General features: G+C 54.1%; 1 protein-coding gene across 2 annotated transcripts; it reads right to left on the bottom strand.

The window, feature by feature from the left end:
* Positions 1-553: 553 nt before the first annotated feature.
* Positions 554-18,183, bottom strand: GUCY2D (guanylate cyclase 2D, retinal). 2 transcript variants are annotated; one of them, XM_017972318.4, is made up of 19 exons: positions 17,346-18,183; positions 16,959-17,263; positions 14,399-14,750; positions 13,962-14,046; positions 13,591-13,693; positions 13,080-13,181; positions 11,239-11,319; positions 8,728-8,934; positions 8,469-8,625; positions 7,825-7,974; positions 6,729-6,877; positions 6,004-6,167; positions 5,716-5,908; positions 5,279-5,453; positions 5,039-5,137; positions 4,859-4,953; positions 4,554-4,639; positions 4,312-4,402; positions 554-3,818 (listed from the first exon to the last, which is right to left on the bottom strand). In XM_017972318.4, exons 1-18 carry the CDS (start codon positions 18,064-18,066, stop codon positions 4,315-4,317), a joined length of 3,312 nt encoding a protein of 1,103 aa, XP_017827807.1. In that variant the 5' UTR covers positions 18,067-18,183; the 3' UTR covers positions 554-3,818; positions 4,312-4,314. The 2 variants fall into 2 exon arrangements, with proteins under 2 accessions (XP_017827807.1, XP_078229106.1); XM_078372980.1 differs by having other exon boundaries at positions 16,959-17,260.
* Between the last annotated feature and the right edge of the window lie 1,264 nt (positions 18,184-19,447).

Here is a 19,447-nt window from a genome sequence, read left to right as displayed (position 1 = left end):
GGAACAGCTGCGCTCCCAGAAAACTAGGGACCAGTCAAAACCCACTGGTGATTTTAGAATAATCTCTCCTGCTCTTAAGCCCCAGGGGTAGGCTTGTGAGGGTTCAGAGGTGGAGTGTGGGTTGTTGGTGAGGTCTTGCCCAGAGACCAGTGGACCTCGACTTTCCCAACTGGGGGCTCTAATCCTTCAGTCTTGAACTCTGGCTCCTGAGGGTCGTAGGTTATGGGTCCATGGGTCGTGAGTCCTGAGCATAAACAAGCTCTGTCCTTCTATTCCGTCTTCTCTCCTGCATACAATCAAGGGATGAAGCCATATCACCCACCTCAAAAGCATCAGAGACCCTGGTCTTTTCCAGCAGCCCGAGAGGCCTGAGGCTTCCCTGCCCGGGCCTCTCAGCAGAGTTCCTGAGGGCTGTTAGCCCCAGCCGCTTCCCCTCTTCAGGTCGTCTCTAACGTTCAATCCTATCTGAAACCCTCCCTGGCAAAGCTAGGGCTGAATGTTCCAGAGATGGGGGTGTTCAGACTACCCCCTGGGCTAAAAGGAGCACACACCATGACAGAAGACAGCACGCCTTTATTTCAGTCACCCTCCCAGGACCCAAACACCATGGCACATGGCCTGGTATCCACAGTGCCAGGTCCCCAAGAGCCTGGCAAACACAGCCCAGCAATGCAGTGTTACAAATCCCTGCCAAGGAGCAGTTCACCCCACCTCCTCAAAGGGGGGTATCTGGGGTCCACTGCAGATGGGGACAGGGAGCAGGGCCCAGATCCCGAGGGGCAGCACAAAGAAAAGGCGCCGGGCGAGCCCTGGGACATGCTGTAGAGTCTCTGCTGTGGGACTGAAGCAGCAGCTGTGATAGGTCCCTGCTTTGGCCATCACTGCTCTGCCAGCTACAGAGCCGTCCCCAAGGCAAGGACAACCCCAAGTGTGGGCTCCTGGCGCAGGCCAGCTGGCAGAGGTAGTGTAAACACATCTGAAGGTGGGGGACGTCCAGTGACTAAGCCAGGCCCGGGTGCTCTCATGTGCTGGGAGCTGCCCAGGTCCCAGGAACAGCAGGGTGAGGAGGACCTGAGTCAGCAGGGTACTTCCTGGGCCTGGTCAACTGAAACACTGACTGGGCCCAGGAAATACGATTTCCAGAGAAATGGTGGAAACTGTAGAGAAAGGCAAGGAGAGACTGCCAGGCAGAAAGGGGTTGGTGGGGACACAGAGAGGAGAATAGGGCAGAGAGGGAGACAGGTACAGAGAGAGGGGAGGCTGAGGTGCAGAGAGGAGACTGAGCCTTCATCTTCCCCCTTCCCTTTTCCCACTAGATCTGTGAACTCTGGGGTGGGGTTCCCCAAGTTCTTCTAGCTGGGAATGGGTCAGGGCTTTTCTCCCCATCACATCCTGTCACTTGAGATTGAGGCCAGCCTGGGAAGGAGGCTGAGTGAATCTGGGAAGGGACAGGCTCAGTCCTGCCCACTCCACCTCCACTTCAAACTGGATCTAACCTCTGGTTCATCCTCCTCTGCTTCCGGGAGGAGCCCTGCCAAGCCTGTTCAAGCTAATCCCTCTGCACTTAATCCTGGACTCTTCCTTGAGGCTGCTGAAATCACACACTATGAACTACTCCAGAGCCTTGCAGGCAGGGAGAGAGGGAAGGAAGGGAAAGGGAGCAGGGTCAGGAACAGGAGGGAAGAGGCAGGGGATTGAGAGCTCTGTCCACATGGTCAGATCCAAGGCCAGAGATGTCAATCTGCCTTTCAATCCCTGGGACCTAAGTACAGAGAAAATATTAAGGAAAATCTTCCAGAATGTCAATAACTTTGAAAAAATTTGTGTGTGTCTGGTTTTTGTTTTTTGTCTTTAATCCATCATATTTAAACAGAATTAAAATGTTTTAAAATTGCTCACTCTAGCAATATCACCTTAGGTAACCAGAACTTACGAGTACTGGATTTTTGATTTTTGATACATTCTTCCTTTCCCTTTAGGAAGAAGGGGAACACCACTAAGCTTGTGGAAGTCATGAATCAGTTTTTTTTAAAAAAGGCAAAGCCCCCTCCAGGAACCCCTATAATCCTAATATCTGCTAAGGAGTCCCAAGCTCTATGTCTATAGGCACCAGGCGCGAATATAAAGGAATGTTCAGAAAATCTTGGTTTCTTGAAGTCTGTGGGGAGTGGCGACATCTGGATAAATGGGGCTGTTGCTGTTTCACTGCAGCAGATTGTGGTTAAGTGCTGAAGCAAGCCCCATGTGGGGCTTCTGACTTAAGAGAAGGAGGAAATTTGCTATACATTTTTAAAATGTGGAAGCTCTTGATTTTTAAATGTTAGCTCAAAAGAAAACACTATATAGGCCAAACAAAACAAGTTTGGTGGCTAGTTTCTAGCCTGGCTTTTATGAAATCTTAGTGCTTCCAAGATTTAAGGATCCTAGGATGATTTAGTTCTATGATTCAGAAAATTTAATGAGCATGTCAATATCTTGTGGAAACTTGTTAAAATGCAGGTGCTGACTCAGCAGGTCTGGGGTGGGGCATTGAGAGCCTTCATTTCTATCGACCCAGGCCCACCAACCACACTTGGGGTAGGGAGGGTTTAGTTTCGGAATTGCCTCTCACTGTCCTATCCCTGTTGAACGATGTCTCCAGTTCTACCTTCATACCTCCAGGGACTAGACACTCACTACATCTGGTGGCAGCCTAGGTGGTTGCCACTGCTGCTAATTTCTTCCAGGGTCTGTAGCAATGGTGATGGACACCAAGAGTCAAACACACCAAGCCCAGGCTCTGGAAACTCAGCTGGGGACTTGCCAGGACAGGGCATTGATAATTGTTGCAAAGATCTAAGCAGAGGTCAGGAGTGGTGGCCCAACCTGTAATCCCAGCACTTTGGGAGGCCGAGGTGGGCAGATCACTTGAGGTCAGGAGTTCAAGACCAGCTTGGGCAACATGGTGAAACCCCGTCTCTACTAACATCACAAAAAAATTATCTGGGCATGGTGGTGGACACCTGTAATCCCAGCTACTCAAAAGGCTGAGGCAGGAGAATCGTTTGAATCTGGGAGGTGGAGGTGCAGTGAGTCAAGATTATGTCACTGCACTCTGTACTCCAGCCTGGGTGACAAAGCAATACTCAGAAAAAACAAAAAAAATTCTAAGCCGAGAGGATTTTCTGTCCAACTGCTTGCTCAGCAGCTCCTAGTTAAACAGAGAATGCTACTCTGCTTCAGGTGTTCTGGTTAGTAAAGGTTTGGTGCAATTTCCTTTCCTTTCCCCAAAGCCTTGAAGCACGCTTTTCTCTGCACTTGGGCAAGTTACCTGGTTATGCCCACAGAAGGAGCCAGTTTCTGACTGGTGGGAGATGGAGACAGGAATGAAGCTTGAGGCTAAACAGAAGCCCTTGCCCCCTCAGGCCATGGGACGAACCCTTCTCTGGTGGAACAGGAGAACTCCACTTCCTCCGGGGCTGGGGCATCCAATCTCAGATCCTCCTTCCTGGGTCCTTGAGAGACACTGGGAAGTGGAGAATCCCTGACCCTGACATCCCTGATGGACTCAGGGTTCCTGGGGCTGAGGGCCACAGCCACCCAGCCGTCAGGTGCACAGGGGCCATGGAGACCACTTAGGCCACCCCTCATTTTGCCCCTGAGGGGATCACAGCAGAGAGTGCGTGAGACTTTCCCAAGGTCACATGGCTGGCTTGCAACCAGCTCTTGTAAAGGCCCAAAATCCTTTGAGGCAGAGCTGGGCAGAGTCCACCAGCATTAGCCAGGCTTCCGGTCACCTATAGCAGCAACTTTCAGGAAAAGGACCTTCCAGAACAATCCTGAAGAAAAGAGGGGTATCTCAGAGGAAAGTCGAGGAAAGGGGTCATGGGGGTTCACCTAGGAAGGAGCCGGTCACCGGTCAGAGTTTCTTGCAGGAGGGGAGTGGGCAGGGCTTCTGCTTTCACATTGTCCTCTGGTGACTGCTGCCCCCTAGAGTTGTCTCTCGTGCAGTGCACAGCTTGTAAGGTTTCTGGGGACGCCAGGTTTAGGCGCTGGGGATGGAATAGGGCCAGGGGAGGGGTCGCAGAAGGCCTTGGTTATAGGGTTTTCCAAGCCTGGATTCCCAGACCACTCCAGACCTACTAAGCCAAAATTCCTCCAGCGGGTGCTTTCCTCCCAGGGGAAGCTCCTGGGTTTAGGAACCAGCCCGGGCTAAGTCAGAAAGGAATCGGGACACCTGGCTCGGGTGGGACGTTTTGCAGGCAGCAGAGAGGATGCGCCGGCTGGGGTGGGGGCCGAGGAGGGCAGCACCTGTCCGGGGCCGGGCCTTACTTCTCAAGAGAACTGGCCAGGCCGCGCCTTCTCCAGCTTCCGTCGCCGCTCGGGTGGGATCTCCTGCAGGCTGATGCCGTGGTTGCTGGCCCTGCGAGGAGGGGGCGGTGGCCTCAGGGAAGGGGAATGGGGGTGGGAGGGCAGGGCCCAGGTCATCGCTGCCTCGCGCGCGGCGGGTCAGACACAAAGCGGGAGGAAGGGGTCCCTCCTCCCTCGCCCCGCCACGGAGGCTGGCCCCTCACCCCGGTTGCAGGTCAGGCGGTTTGGGGATGGGCTTGTTGAAGCCGCGTCTGCCTACTAGCCAGAAAGTGTCCTCGGCGCCCTTCCCCTGGGGAGACATGAAAGAGGGAAGGACTTAGGTGGGCTGGGTTGAGGGGTGGGGGATCTCGACGTCTGGATGGAACTAGGAGACCCGGTCAGGAAAGGTGAGCTGAGGTTGCAGCTGCGGCCCGGGATGGGCGGGGCCTTAGGCAGGGCGGGGCCTCTGGAAGAAGTCGGGGGCTCAGGGTGGGCGGGGCCTCCGGGAGGGGGCGGGGCCCTGCTTCACCTTCAGCTCCGTGCGGCCTCGCAACTCCACCTGGTAGCCCGAGTCCAGAGCTCGGAGAATCCCCACAGTGCTCAAGTTCACGTGGATGCGGTAAGCTGTAGTGGTGGGGGAGGCCGTGAGTTCGGGACTCACCTCCCGTGTCTCTCTCCCACCTCCCCCTCTTGTCCCGGTCACACTCACGCAGCCCGGTGGACTCCATGCGCGAGGCGGTGTTGACCGTGTCCCCAAACAGGCAGTACCGCGGCATGGTGAGGCCCACCACGCCCGCCACGCATGGACCTGTGGAAATGCTAGGGGTCGGCGGGGATCTTCGCACCCATGATCTCCACCAGCTACCCAAATAAGCCTCCTCTACAGGAAATCCGGAGCCAGGCCCTAAAGAGGGAGATGGGCTGGAGCCCGGGAGGACAGGGGAGTTACCCGAGTGCAGGCCAATGCGGATGCGCACGGGCACCTCAGGCATATGGCGCATGCGGAAAGTGCCCACGGCGCTGAGGATGTCCAGCGACATGTTGGCGATCTCCGCCGCGTGCCGCTGCCCATTCCGCTGAGGCAGCCCGGAGGCCACCATATAGGCGTCCCCTATTGTCTCCACCTGGGGGAAGGGGTTGTGCGAATTCTGTTTTGAACCTTCCTCCCCTAGTACACGAAGCGGTTGCCTCTTGTCATGGGGCCCACCTGAGGTTAGTGCAGAGCCAGGTTGCTAGCCGTGAGACTGAGCTGGGGACTGGAGGAATAAATAAGGGACAGGAGGTCTGGGAAAGAAGATTGACTGGGCAGATAGGCTAGGGGCTGAGCAGGAAGGGCTGGGCTAGAGGCTGGGAAGGTCAGGAGGGCTTGTCCCCTACACACTCCACCTTGTAGACATCGTGGGAACCAATGATGGCATCAAACAGCGTGTAGAGGTCGTTGAGCAGGTCCACCACCTCAATGGGCTCACTCATGGCAGAGATGGTAGTGAAACCCACAATGTCACTGAAGTACAGTGTCACTTGCTCAAAGTACTCAGGCTCCACTGGTGTCCCTGTCTTCAAGGCCTCAGCCACAGACCTACGGATGGCAGGCAGTGAGGTCGCCTGGGGGCCACTCTGCCTGGCTGGGCTCCAGCTGCCCTCCTGGCCCACCCCTTCCCCACTGGCACCCACGGAGGCAACATCTGTGTCAGCAGCCGGTCTGTCTTCTGCTTTTCCAGCTCCAGCTCCTCTGTTCGCTCCCGGATCAAGTCCTCCAGGTTACTGGAGTACTGCTCCAACATCCGAAGCATGGAGTCAATGATGTTTGTCTTCCGGCCCTTGTTGATGTTCTTGAACTAGCAGTAGAAGGAGGCTGGTGAAGCTGCTGAAGACCTGGGCTGCCATGCCCCCCTTCATAGGCCCTCTCACAGGCAGTTCATTCCTGACCACCATTCATCTACTATTTGTCAAGCACCCCTGGGGTGCTGTGCATTGTGTTTTCAGACACGATTAGAAGGCAAGTGGGAAATGAGGGTTCCAGAGGTCAGTTGTTCTTAGCTAGTAATTGACAGGGCACTGGAGCCAGACCAGTCGTTGGACTCTCAGGCCAAGGGTCTTTCTGTCACAGCAGGCCAAGCACGTTGGTTCTCAACCAAGCACTTGGTTCTCAATGTTAATCTAATTGAATTGAATATTTCTCCCACCCAGACAGAACTCTATCTCCTACTCCAAAGGCCTCCACAGCCCCAATTCTAATTCTGCCCCACCAAACCCTGAGCCCTCAGGCTACTCCTTAGGAGGTAGCCTGGAAGGCCAGAGGTCCTGCCAGCCTGCCTGCCTGCAGCTGTCCCAGATTGCTGGCAAGAATCTGGGATCCCAGAGGGCAGCCCAGTCCTTGCCCACTCCCAACCCCTGACCAGGTCGAAGGTGAGGTCCATGGACGGCCGAAGTTCTGGCTGCTCCGCCCAGCACTGCTTCATCAGGTGGATGCACTCGACGGGTGCCTGGTCCATGGACACAAAGGGCCGACACAAAGGAGGGGGGCTCCGTACCCTCTGCACCACTTCTGGAGGTATGAAGGGACAGTGAGGGGGGTTCCCCAGAGCACAAGCTGACCCTGGCCTGACTGTTGAAGACCAAGATGTGGGGGAGGGTGCCTGGCAGGGGGTTCTCTGCATCAGAGCTTCAGTGTGTGTGTGTGTGGAGGGAGAGTATAGTGTGGAAGGGGGTTGCTAGGAGGAACAAGAGCATCCCGAACTCTGGGAGTCAGTAAGAGCTGACACAGGCAAAGAAACTAACATTTATTGTATGCAAGAAAAGTGAGGGATAGGCTGGGCAAGGTGGTTTATGCCTGTAATCCCAGCACTTTGGAAGGCTGAGGTGGGTGGATCATGAGGTCAGGAGTTCCAGATCAGCCTGGCCAACATAGCGAAACCCTATCTCTACTAAAAATACAAAAAAGTAGCCAGGTGTGGTGGTGGGCGCCTGTAATCCCAGCTACTTGGGAGCCTGAGGCAGGAGAATTGCTTGAACCCGGGAGGCGGAGGCTGCAGTGAGCCAAGATCGTGCCAGCCTGGGCGACAGTGTAAGATTCTGGCTCAAAAAAAAAAAAAAAAAGGAAAGTGAGGGTTAGGTGATCAAGTAGCTTACTCGAATTCCTGTGGAGAATCAATGCAGATTGGAACCAGACTGGACTACCCTTTTACCCACTCCCACTCTGCTCCTCCCAGGGACCCCTGAGAAACAGAGAGGAGCCTGCTCTGTCAGTGTGGGAGCAGGTTGGGTCCAAGATCAGGACAGAGGAAGCTGTTTTGGTCTGGGACCTAATGACCACCCTCTGCACCCTGACCATGTGTGGCTTTCCACACCCTGACCCACAGATGCCAGCTTTAAGGGGGCCTCTGCATAATTAAGTTTCATCACTGGACTTTGCTTTAGAGAAAAGAGTGAGGCTGGCTCTGTCCTAGCTGCAGGGTGCCCCTCTGCCAAACTTCATCCGTGGGGCAGCCTTACCATCAGGAGTCAGCTCCAACATGGCGTAAGGGGCACTTCGGCATACCACTTCCTGCATGATGATGCCAAGGCTAAAGACGTCGCCAGCCAGCGTCCCCCGGCGCTCCAGGGCCGGGTCCCTAAGCAGCTCAGGGGCTGTCCACAGCTGGTCTGGGGATGGAGAAGGGCCTGTGGGGGCACTGGGGAAAGACTCCCACCCTCACCAGAGAGCCCAGGTTGGCACCCAGACACCACCAACCCTGCAGCCTGAGACCAGCCCTGTAGCCCTACAACTATCTCTAGGAGAGATCTCAGAGAAAGCCCAACCCTCACAAATAGGCCTTACCCTTCAGACAAGGTGATGCCCACGGAAGGCTCCGCCCCTTGGACACAAGCCCCACCCTCAGGCAAACTTCCATTTAGGGCAGACACCGCTGCAGGGAGCTCAGGCACAGGTCCTGCTCCCAGCAGCCCCGTCTCCTCAGTCACAGAGCCCACCCTCTCAGAGGCCATGAGACCTTTTCGGTAGCAGGAGTTGTGTCCGGTGGATGTGGGATAGAGAGAGTGTGAGAGCAGAGGTGGGGAGGAAGGGAGGGAGAAGCCCTGGAAATAATGGGGATCCCGGTGGATGCTCGTCAGTGCGGGAAGCAGCAGGGGACTCTTACCCTCTGCTTTGGGAGGCTCCGGTAGCACCTTCTGCGCTTCCAGCAGTCTCCCGTGGCCGTGGTCAGTGATCTTAAGGACGAATCTGCCGTCCACTATACAGTTCCGTGACTTCAGCCGCCCATGAGCTACGCCTCGATGGTGCAGATACCTTATTCCCTTCAAAGGGATAGGATAAGAGGCAATCTCAGCCCACATGGTTCCCCTGCTCCCCATCCTTGTCCCCAGGACATCCCCCCACCACCCCCACTGCCCCCACACCTTGATAAGGTCCAGCAGGAGGGAGGACTTGAACATCCAGTCCAACTTTATCTCTCTCTGAGCGAGGAGGTCCTGGAGGGAGCCCCGCGTGCAGTGTTCTGAGACCACAGCTAGGTTGCCCTCCCAGAGGGCAGCAGGGCCTTCTGCTCCCTGAGCCAGGAAGAGCCCCAGGTAGAGGGCCACGTTCTCGTGCCGGAGCTCCTGGAGCTGAGGAGGGAAAGCTGACTGACATTCTCTGCCGAGGGGCAATGTGGGGAGGGGCCGTTAATCAAGATCTGTTTTGACTATCCAAACTCAGAAGATGAGATTTTTACAAATGGTCAATAGGGTATGCAGGGGGGCTCTCTCTTTGGAAAAAGCAAAATAGTCAAAGGCCACCTGTTTGAATACTGAGTATGGTTTAGCCTAATGCTGGGAAGGAAAAGACAATCTTGCATTGGTGATCAGGACCCAGGCAGGTTTGGATTTATTAACCCTAAGCCTTTTTTTTTAAGACATGAGGTCTCGCTCTGTTACCCAGGGTGGAGTGCAGAGGCATGGTCATAAATCACTGCTACTTTGGAATCCTGGGTCCGGGTGATCCTCCTACCTGAGGCTCCTGAGTAGCTGGGACTACAGGCATGTGCCACCATGCCTATATAACATTTTTAAAAATTGGAGAGATGTGGTGGGGTGGGGAGGGCTCACTATATTGCCCGGGCTGGTCTTGAACTCCTGGCTTCAAGTGATCCTCCCACCTCAGCCTCCCAAAGTGCTGGGATTATAGGCTCAAGCCACCAGGTTCAGCCCCAACCATAAAACTTTGAACTGCCTGGGTCTTAAGGGAAACGACTCATGAAGGAGAAGCTCCTGGAACCACCATCCTCTCCTTCTGATGTAACAGCCTTTGCTGGGGGAACCAGGGAGAAGCTGTGCCCCTTCCTTCCTTCCTTCCTCCCTCCCTCCCTCCCTCCCTCCCTCCCTCCCTCCCTCCCTCCCTCTTTCTTTCTTTCTTTCTTTCTTTCTTTCTTTCTTTCTTTCTTTCTTTCTTTCTTTCTTTCTTTTTCTTTCTTTCTTTCTTTCGTCTTTCTTCCTTAGACAGAGTCTTAGTCTCTCACCCAGGCTGGAGTGCAGTGGGGCTATCTTGGGTCACTGCAACCTCTGCCTCCTGGACTCAAGTGATTCTCCTGTTTAAGCCTCCCAAATAGCTGGGATTACAGGAATGCACCACCATGCCCGGCTAATTTTTGTATTTTTACTAGAGACGGGTTTCACCATGTTGGTCAGGCTAGTCTTGAACTCCTGACCTCAGGTGATCCACTCGCCTCAGCCTCCCAAAGTGCTGGGATTAGCCCGCCCTGAAGCTGTGCCACTTTCAAAAGACACCAGAAATGTCTTGTGCCTGCAGCCTGGCCGGGGGCTGCTTTGCTTGGTGTTACATCATTGTGTCAGTTAGGTCTGAGACTCCCACCCTCTCTGAGTTAGGGAAGACAGGACTGAGCACTCTGCAGGAAAGAGTGTCCTTGCAATCTAGGCATGCTGGAGAAAATGGTGGCTAGCCAGCTGACTGGTGCCCTTTCTGGCTTTGCTTTGCTCCAAATGCCTAATAAGGGGCTACTTTTCATTTTAAACGCCTGATGTTAAACAGTGATCAAGTTCATTAATCCCTATACACATAGTCCACTTAAGTCACTGCACCTGTGACCAAGAGCTCCTGTAGAGGAATCAGAGAAGGAGGCCAGGCCAAGGCTGCATGGCGTGGAGGTAAAGGGAGACATTAAGGTTGTAAGGACCAGAATAAGCCATTTAAGAGCCTCCTTGACAACTTTTCATTTTACTCAGAACCTCTAGGACCATTCTGCACAAGTGGCCTGACAGAACCGAAACTTACTTTTTAGTTTCTATCATTAGGTCAACAAACATTCACTGGGTCGCCCTCATATTCCATACACTGTTTGGTGCTGGGCATGCAATGGAGGGGATGAGGAGGCCCTCACTCAGCTTACAGTCCAGGAGAGAGGCAGAAACAAGCAGGCAGACAGACAAACATACAATTACGCATTGCAACAAGATCAAAGGAAAGAACTAACGGTGTGACAGAGAATAATGAAAGCCTACTCCAGGGTGAAGGAAACATCTTTTTTTTTCTTAATTTTGACAGCATCTTGCTCTGTCCACCCAAGCTGGAGTGCAGTGGTATGATCACAGCTTATGGTAACTTCCAACTCCTGGGCTCAAACAATCCTCCCTCTTCACTCCTAGAGAGTAGCTGGGACTACAAGCATGTGATGCCACACCCAGCTAATGTTTAAATTTTTGGAGAGACAGGATTTCTTTATGTTGCCCAGGCTGGTCTTGAACTCCTGGCCTCAGGTAATCCTCCCTCACATCAGCCTCTCAAAGTGCCAGGATTACACTTAGCGAGAGGGAAACACTTAACTGAGACCTACCTCTCTGTACCCAGCTGCAAAGAGAAGGCAAGAAGGGAGAAACCGATTGCCACCTAGGCCCCATCACAGACCCAATTCTTACCTTGGAGAAGGCTGTCTTAGTTGCTGGGCGGATAGCTATGTGCTGCTCCCCTGGGAATTTCTTCAGCCAAACCCTGTCTCCCTGCAGCAAAGAGGATGGGGGTAGGGAACTCAGTCTTTTAAAATCCCTTGATGGGGAGCCCTAGAACCCCCCCATTTCCATTGGCTCGCTGTCCCAGAATGCATCTTCCATGTGACAAAAAGCATTGAAGCAAGAGGTCTGATGTCTGCCCATCCACTTCACAGCCAGCTAGGAGAGAGCCCAACCCCAGATAACAGAGATTCAGAAGGCATGGATGGCTGTCCTCACCACCCCAGGTGTGCCCACCAACAGTCCTATTAAGTGAATTAATACAACCACAAATGTCATTGACATCACAACCCTTACCACCATCCACTGCCATGAGACGCACTGTTCCGGGAGTAAAAAATCTGGATAGATCAGGCTTTATTGTAAACTAACTGAACTATAGACAGCTCCCCTCCAGGTGCTCGACCTCATCCTCAGCTGTTGGCAGGGCCAGTTCATGGGCATGGGACCTGTGCAGTCACACAGGGCCTCATGCTCAGAAGGGCCTGAGCTTGGTTCAATGACCTCTGCCATCATCTTGAATGAAGTAGGAGCCCCTCATTTCTCTCTTGCCCTGGATCTCACTAATTATGCAGGTGGCCCTGTCGGTTTATAAGGGATTTGGACTAGAAGGGAATTGGGGTTTAATTCTGACCCCTAGGGAGCATTTAGAAATAAGTGTGGGGACATTTTTAATTGTCACAAAAACTAGGAGCTGCAGTTAGTGGACAGAGCCAGAGACATGAAACACTAAACATTCTTCAAGGCACAGAGTAGTCCCATACAATTTAGGACAATCTGCTCCAAATGACAGTAGTGCCTCCTCTGAGAATTTGCTTTGATGATCTCTGGGTGACATGATAGGAGCCTCTGCATTCCTTCCGTGACCTGGAGCCCAGGAGCTCCAACTTTCTACTCTCTTGGTTTGCTCAGTGCTCTCAGCTCTCTCGGAATCTGTTCTCATTATCTCCCATCCACTTGACCACATGCAGGTTTCCTGGCCCCACAGTTAGTGTCCTGATACTTTTTTTTTTTTTTTTTGAGACAGAGTTTTACTCTGTTACCCAGACTGGAATGCAGTGGTGCGATCTCAGCTCACTGCAACCTCCACCTCTCAGCTTCAAGTGATTCTCCTCCCTCAGTCTCCCGAGTAGCTGGGACTACAGGCGTATGCCACACCTGGCTAATTCTTTGTATTTTTGGTAGAGACAGGGTTTCATCATATTGGCCAGACTGGTCTCGAACTCCCAACCTTGTGATCCGCCCACCCTGGCCTCCCAAAGTGCTGGGATTACAGGCCAATGTCCTAATACTTTTTCATGACTTTCTTTCCCTCATCTAGGGCTTGCTATTCCTGAGTCTGGTCTGGGTTGGGTGGTAATGTTGAGGGGGCAGGGCCAGAGGCTCTGACCAGGCCGGAGATGGCTTCAGTGGCCACACCAGGTTAGATGCTGGTCCTAACATGTTCCCTGGCAGCACCAGCCTCTGGTCTCTGTCTGGGTCACTGTGATTAGCCTTTGAGGAGCCCTCACCCAGAAGTGGCTAGGGGAAAATCCGTGGGCAGGGAGATTCCCAGGTGCTTCCCTTTGAAGGATCCATGACCTTTCCCTAGATCCTGTCTGGGTTCACGTCCCCTATCTCCTGGAGCCTGCAGGATTTAATATGACTGCCTGCCCTCTTGAGAATGCACCTTCCCTCCGACCAGGGCCTGAGCATTCTTCCCCCACTGCCTCTCCTGGAGTAGAGCCCCAACTGGCTGAGGTCAGGCTCACCTCATAGACACCAATGTTGGGGCTGTCTGAGGGTTGGCTGGGGCCACTGCGAATGTCTGATGTGCTGTGGGCAGCCAGACTTGATCGACTCCCCTGGGCCACCTAGTGGGTAAAGGTCAATGCAAGAGGTCAAAATATATTCTGGTGTCAGGGTCCTGGGTTGAGGTTAGGCTGAGTTTTGGGGATTTAAAGATGGGAGTCGAAGGAATCTCAATGAGGGAAGGTGATACTGACATTACTCCCCAAGCGCTCGCTTTATAGTTTACAAAGCAAGGTTCATTTTCTTCTTGGAGCTTCACCTTCCCCTCTCCCCCCCAGTAAAGTAGTCAGGACAGGGGCTGTTACCCTCATTGCACAGATGAGGATGCTGCTCCCTAGATCTCAGACCTGGGACCGAATTGGGGTAGAAATCAGACTTCCCAAGTAGGGAGTTGGGGTGAGGGCTGGCCCAGGGAAGGAACCAAATTTACAGAAAGAAGACAGCTGGCTCCTGCCTCCCTGCTTCCCCCACCTTTCGAGAGGCACCCCCATGTGGGTGGAGAAAGGTGATGTCGTCCACAGTCAGGATGATCTTGTTGGGGCCGGAGACCATTTGAATGTGAAGTAGCTGGTGCCTGGTGGGGAAAGAGGTCATCTCCACCAAGGGGACCAAGGTCAGTGAGAAGAGGCCAGCAGGGGATGGGGTGGAGGGATAATGTTGGCTCAGGGGAGGGGTCTTGGAGGGCAGCTATCCCCAAACCAGATATCCCCTGGGACTCTACCAGCCTCACCCCAAGAAAAATCTCATCTTCTACTCTTGAGTGAACTCAGCCTGCTGTTTTTGCTGCAGACTTCCATTTTTGGTACAAGCTCACCTTCTACTTACCTTATTCCACTACTCACCTCACATAATGGGCCAGCAAGGCACCAGCCAGCCCCATCCCAACCACCAAGAGGAAGCCAAGAAAGATGAAACCCGGCTCCAGTCCTGAAGGGACAGTGAGAGGAGGTATACTAAGGAATAGCCAGGGGAGGCCTCTTCGCTAAGGAGGCATGGAGTCATGGCAAATGCCAGAGCCTCCAGGAAAGGGGGACAGGGGCCCAGAGAGGATCTAGGGGGAGGTCATAGGTTCCTCAAAGGGGAGAGTCTGGGAAAGCTAGAAAGTTTCCAAGAGGGCTTTGGCGTTCAGCAAGAGAGGAGTCCTGTGCAAGCCAGGGGCTGTGAGAGGACCTAGAAGGCCATCGAATATGGATTACAGGACAGGAGTCCATTCTCTGTCACCACTTTGTGGATGGTCCACGGCGATTGTCTCAGTGGGGGCTGGGGTGTTTGCCCTCACCTCCATCGCAGATGTTGTTTGGATCGAACCAGCATGATGGGTCAGGCCCAGGTGCTGGTCCCCCACGTGGGAAGTGCATCGGGGTCCCTGCAGAAAGGAGGGAGCCCCGGGCAGGATCCAGCATGTATGTGGCAAAAAGCTGGTCCCCCGCTGCGTCCGTGTCTAGCAGCACGAATGAGGGCTCCTCGTCTCGTCCTAGATCCCCGCAGAAGCCAGAGGCCTGCGCATCCCAGACATGGCGGGCCACAGCTGCTCCGGACACCCATCTGCCACCCACGGCAGCCCGCGCGTCTGCCACGCCCCTCGCCAGCAAGACAACCGCATCGTAGATGGTGCCAAAGAGTGGGGAGACCTGGAGAAGGAGAGTAGGGGCTCAGAGGTCGGGATCACAGCCCACAGACAGACCAGAATTTCCTGGCCACGCCAATTCGTTCATTGCTCTTCAAGCCCAGGGTATCCACTCTTCCCACCTTCCAGTTAGTTGTTCCCAGGATCCCTCCCCACTGGCTATCTCTTCCTCCCTCCCCACTAGCTAATTCTTTGTCTCTCCCCATTGGCTAACTCTTCATCCCTTTCCATTGGCTGTCTTTTCCTCCCTCCTATTGGCTGCGACACCTGCTCTCCCCACTAACTGGTTCCTCTTTTCAGGACTCAGCGTCTTCTCTGACCGTTGGTTGATTGTAACTCTCCATCACCTACAGATCCTCTCTTCTCCCTGTTGGTTGCCCAGCATACACTTTTAATCTCATCATCTGTCATTCACCTAAAAGCCTTCTCAACCTATCTTTTGTTTGGCTTCTATTTTCTATTTTTCCTTAAAAAACAAAACTAAACTAAGAAAAGCTTCTCCAATGTTACCACTCGATCTTATCAGGCTTCTCTATTATTCCCAGTTCCCATCTCTCAGAGAGCCAGACACTGAGAGCACTAAAGATTTATCAGTGTACAAGGCAGACCCCATCTCAAGGAACCTTTCTTCTTGCCAAAGAAATAGGGGTGTTCAGGCAGTGCAATGAATAAAAAGAGAAACTGAGAAAGCTGCAGAGGCAGGAGTGAGGAGTGAGTGTCCCCAATCCAGGCTGGAGAAAGAAGAGAAGTGACCATCTCTCAGGGGATGAGTCAGAATTATCCAGGGCAGGCAGGGACAAGAGAGAGGGAACAGCACATCTAGAAACTCAGAGGCAAAAGAGAAGAGAAACCGGAGTAGCTTGGTCTGGCTGAAGTTCATGCAAGGTGGAAGAGAGAGAAAGGCATGAGACCTGGTAAGCCATGTGAAGAAGCCTGCATCAATCCAGGGCAACAGAAGCTACTAGGAGGCTTTGAACAGGAGCATGACAGGGTGAGATCTGTCAGATTTCTAAAGCTTGATCTGGTTGCTGGATGGAGAAGGGTGTGGGGCAGGTGAGTGTTGAAGCAGAGACCATTTGAGAGATTATGTTTTGGGATTTGGGCTGGTGGTGCTGTGGCCTGAATCAGGGCAGTGGCAGTAAGGATGGGGAAAGTGGATGAATTCAAATGATCTTTAGGAGGTAATAGTAACAGGGCTTGATGTCTGAAGTGGGGCCAAAGAGTTCAAGGAATCAAGGGTGACTCACAAGCTCAGAGGCTTGGGCAGCTGAGGGGACAGCCATGGTACTTACTGAGAGCTGAAGGGCTTTTCTCTCTACTTTCTCCACCTCCCTTTCTCCGCTGACCGACCCTCCCTCCATCCAACCTCACCATGATTCCTAACTTGTATTCTCTTCTGACTATTCCCATCCCTCCCATTCCCTTTCCATTGGCCACCTCAAATCCTCCTGGAGGCATCTAGGGGCATTGGTGGGAAATATTGCAACCCCTATGACCCACAGCCTTCTCTCATGTAGTCCTTTGTAAGTTGGGCCTTTGTGGTGGTTAATTCACTGCCTGTTGACATCTAAATTTCCTTCTTAGAGTGGGTTCTAGCCCCCTTTGTGGCGGACTGAAGTTAGATGGTCTGAACTGGGATTCTGTGGACTTGGGGAACCCTAGATATTAGTTGGATGTTGGAAATATGCTATGGATCTGCTTAGCGTTGCCCCTGGATCCACCCAGGGACTTTTCTGCTTCTTGCAAGGTGTCTAGGCCCTTGAAAAGTTAAGACCACCAGATGAGGTCCCAGAGGAAATATCTCTGAACTAGGGATGAAGGTTGGATTGGCATCTTCCCTCCTTCCTGCTCTCTTGAGAATGCCAGCTCTTTATTGTAGACAGCTGGGAGTATGTGGCGCTGGAACTGGGTTTACTCTGAAGCCAACTGCAAAAGGTTTTGCAGTCTAGAGTTAATTAGAGTTTACTGCTTGACGCTGGACTTCAGAGGTCTCATTGCCTACTCTCTGCAGGCAATCCCCGTACACAAAGAGACCCCAAGCAGGGCCAGAGCCTCTGCATTACCTAGGAAACTCCAAACAGCTAGAACCGCCATTGGTTCTTTCTCCACTGGCTCCATCCTCCTCCTTCTCATTAACTCTATCCTCCTCTCCCCGCTTTGGCTGTCCTCTCCCCTCTGCCTTGCCTTCTGCCCTCCTCCCAGGACCATCTACCTGCTCCAGATTGAGGTCAGAGGGCAGCTCACGGCGCTGTTGGGCCTTGCGCAGGCTGTCCAGCACGCTGCCTTCAGAGGAACAGTGGCGCGTGAGGGTGAGCACGGCATCATGGGCCCTACGAAGCTGGGAGCTGTTGACAAGTGCGGCCAAGGCCTCCCGGCCTGGGGACAAGGCGTAGTGGATCGTGTCGAAGGGCAGGAAGACCAGGGAGCCATCGGTCAGGCCCAGCTCCTCTGCAGCCTCCAGGAGGTAGCGCTGTTCCTCGCCGCCGAGCAGCACCGAGTGCATCACCATGATCACTGCTGCGGACAGAGGCTTGGCTGCATCGCTGCTCCGAGGCCGGCAGGACACACCGACCTCCTCGCACCCTGCAGGGGAGCCTACCTGTGACCCTGGGCCCGTTCCGGACCTTCCTCAGGGCCTCCCGGGCTCCAGACAGGTCCAAGGGCTCCATGGAGGTCACGGAGACGACAGGCAGGCCTCGGGCCCTGAGTGCCGTGGACAGTGAGAGTCCCGCCTCCACCCACAGGTCCTGGGGGGCGGTGACCAGGGCTACGCGCGCCCAGCCGAATGCGCGAAGCAGGGCGTAGAGGGCGTCCGCGGCCGGGGTCACTACAGGGGCCGTGGTACCCGCCGCCTGCGTCCCAGGGCAGCCCCAGGGCACCAGCGCGATTCCGGCTTCTTCGGCGAGTAGCTCGGCCGGCCGGCAGGCTGCAGGGTTCACTGGACCCACGAGGCCCGACACGCGGGCCAGCGCGGAGGACACTGCCCCTAGCGAGCCCGGCGTCCGGCACGGCTCGGGCAGCAACGCGACCTCGAAGCGGGGGCCGCCGGCCAGGCTGGGATCCCGGTTCAGGCGGGCGGCGGCCAGGCGGGCGGCCAGGTCCGGGCGGGCCCTGGAGAAGATGGGGTCGCAAGCCCAGGGGCCCAGGACCCCGACCGTGAACTGGGCGGAGAGGGCGGGGGGTTGCAGTAGTAGCAGGAGTAGCAGGAGCGGGAGCCTGGGCAGGGCCCGGGGGAGACGGGACAGGGCCGGAGCCCACCGCGCGGGGCCGCAGAGCCCGGGGTCCGGAAGCCCACCCGCTCGGCGGGCGCAGGCGGTCATCGCCGGCTTCTGCGAACACAGATGGAGCAGGCTGAGCGACTGAGACCCCCGGCCTCCCTTAGGGCTCTCCCCGCGACCCCGAGTTTCTCCAAGCCCAGTAACCCATGGGATGATTCTGCTGCTGCCGCCCCCTCCGGAGGCTGGGGAGACTAACGCGGGGCCAAGGACACCGCGCCGAAGCCCCCTTCTGCTGCCCCGGCCTCCTGCCCCCACCCGGTCTGCCCCTCCCCCCGTCGGAGGCACCGGGGGTCAGCAGGGACTCGCCCGCGCGCTCAGATCGAACCTATCCTAGCGGAGGGGCCTCTGACACTCACCAGGAAGTCCGGGGCTCGGGCCCACGGCCCCGGTGAGGGGTCACAGGGCCGGTCCCCCTTTTGACGCCCGCCCACAGGTCTTCCTTGCCAGCCCAGGCCAGGGCAGGGGCGTGGGTACAAGCCGGCCAGAGCCCTTAATCTCCCCAAGCTGATTAGGGTCCTTAATTAGGTAGGGAGGGGCGGGCTAGTGGAGGATGAGAGCCCCTACTGAGCCTTTCTGGGGTGGGATCTGTCCTGGCTTCCAGGTAGTCAGTCCCCTCCATGCTCTCTGGCCCCCCACATCACCCTCAACACCACTACCTCTGCGCAAAAGCAGCCACAGTCCCCCACTTCAGCCTGCGGCCGCACTGCCCTACTCAGCCAGAAAGTGACAAGTGCCTGCCCATGGACAGCTGTGGGTGATCCATCCTGAAGAAGAAACTCTGATCCCAGTCCCTTTCCTTACAATCTTCTGTTTCCGGTCCTGCCAGCTAAGTTCAGGCTCCATCCTTTGGCTGGTAAAGTCTGTATCCCAGAGACCAAACCCCCACCAAGCTGCCATCTGCCTTTCTTCTCTCACTTCTCTTCTCTCTCTCACCACACTTGATTCCCTGACCTCTGCTTCTCCATGCTTAGAAAATCATCCCTTTGGCAGGACCTCAGGAAGTAAGGAAAAGAGCATTGGCCTACCACAGATCTGGGTTCAAAGACCCTTTTACTGGCTTTTGGAGCTTAGGCAATTGCTTAATCTGAGGGTTGTTGTGAAAATGAATATAATTGCCCAGATGGCAAGAATAGCTAACAATTTTAGAGAAGAATATAATGGAAGATGCCCTATAAAATATACAAACCTATTATAGAGCAATAACAATTATATATTTATGTAAATATATAAAACATAGCACATATATTTATATAAGTATATAATATATAAAATGTAATTATATTAATATATAAAATAGCAATTATATATTTATATAAATATATACACTACAAAGCTATAGCAATTATATTTACATAAATCTACATTATGAAGTGATACCAACTGTATAAATAAATGCATGTATTATAAAGCTATAGCAATGAAG

The sequence above is a fragment of the Callithrix jacchus genome, chromosome 5 (genome assembly GCF_049354715.1).
Source record: "Callithrix jacchus isolate 240 chromosome 5, calJac240_pri, whole genome shotgun sequence".
NCBI classification, from domain to species: Eukaryota; Metazoa; Chordata; class Mammalia; order Primates; family Cebidae; genus Callithrix; species Callithrix jacchus.
The sequence above is the reverse complement of the archived record's forward strand: the minus strand, read 5'-3'. Positions and strand labels throughout refer to the sequence as shown.

Bases quoted from the DNA above. Each gene is read 5' to 3' on its own strand.
- GUCY2D (XM_017972318.4), bottom strand. From the start codon at position 18,066: ATGACCGCCTGCGCCCGCCGAGCGGGTGGGCTTCCGGACCCCGGGCTC. The intron at 13,182-13,590 runs GTGGGGGAAGCA...TTTACCCACTAG, and splicing joins ATGGGGGTGCCTCTCGAAAG to GTGGCCCAGGGGAGTCGATC. The intron at 7,975-8,468 runs GTAAGAGTCCCC...CTCCATCCCCAG, and splicing joins GGAGCCTCCCAAAGCAGAGG to ACCAGCTGTGGACAGCCCCT.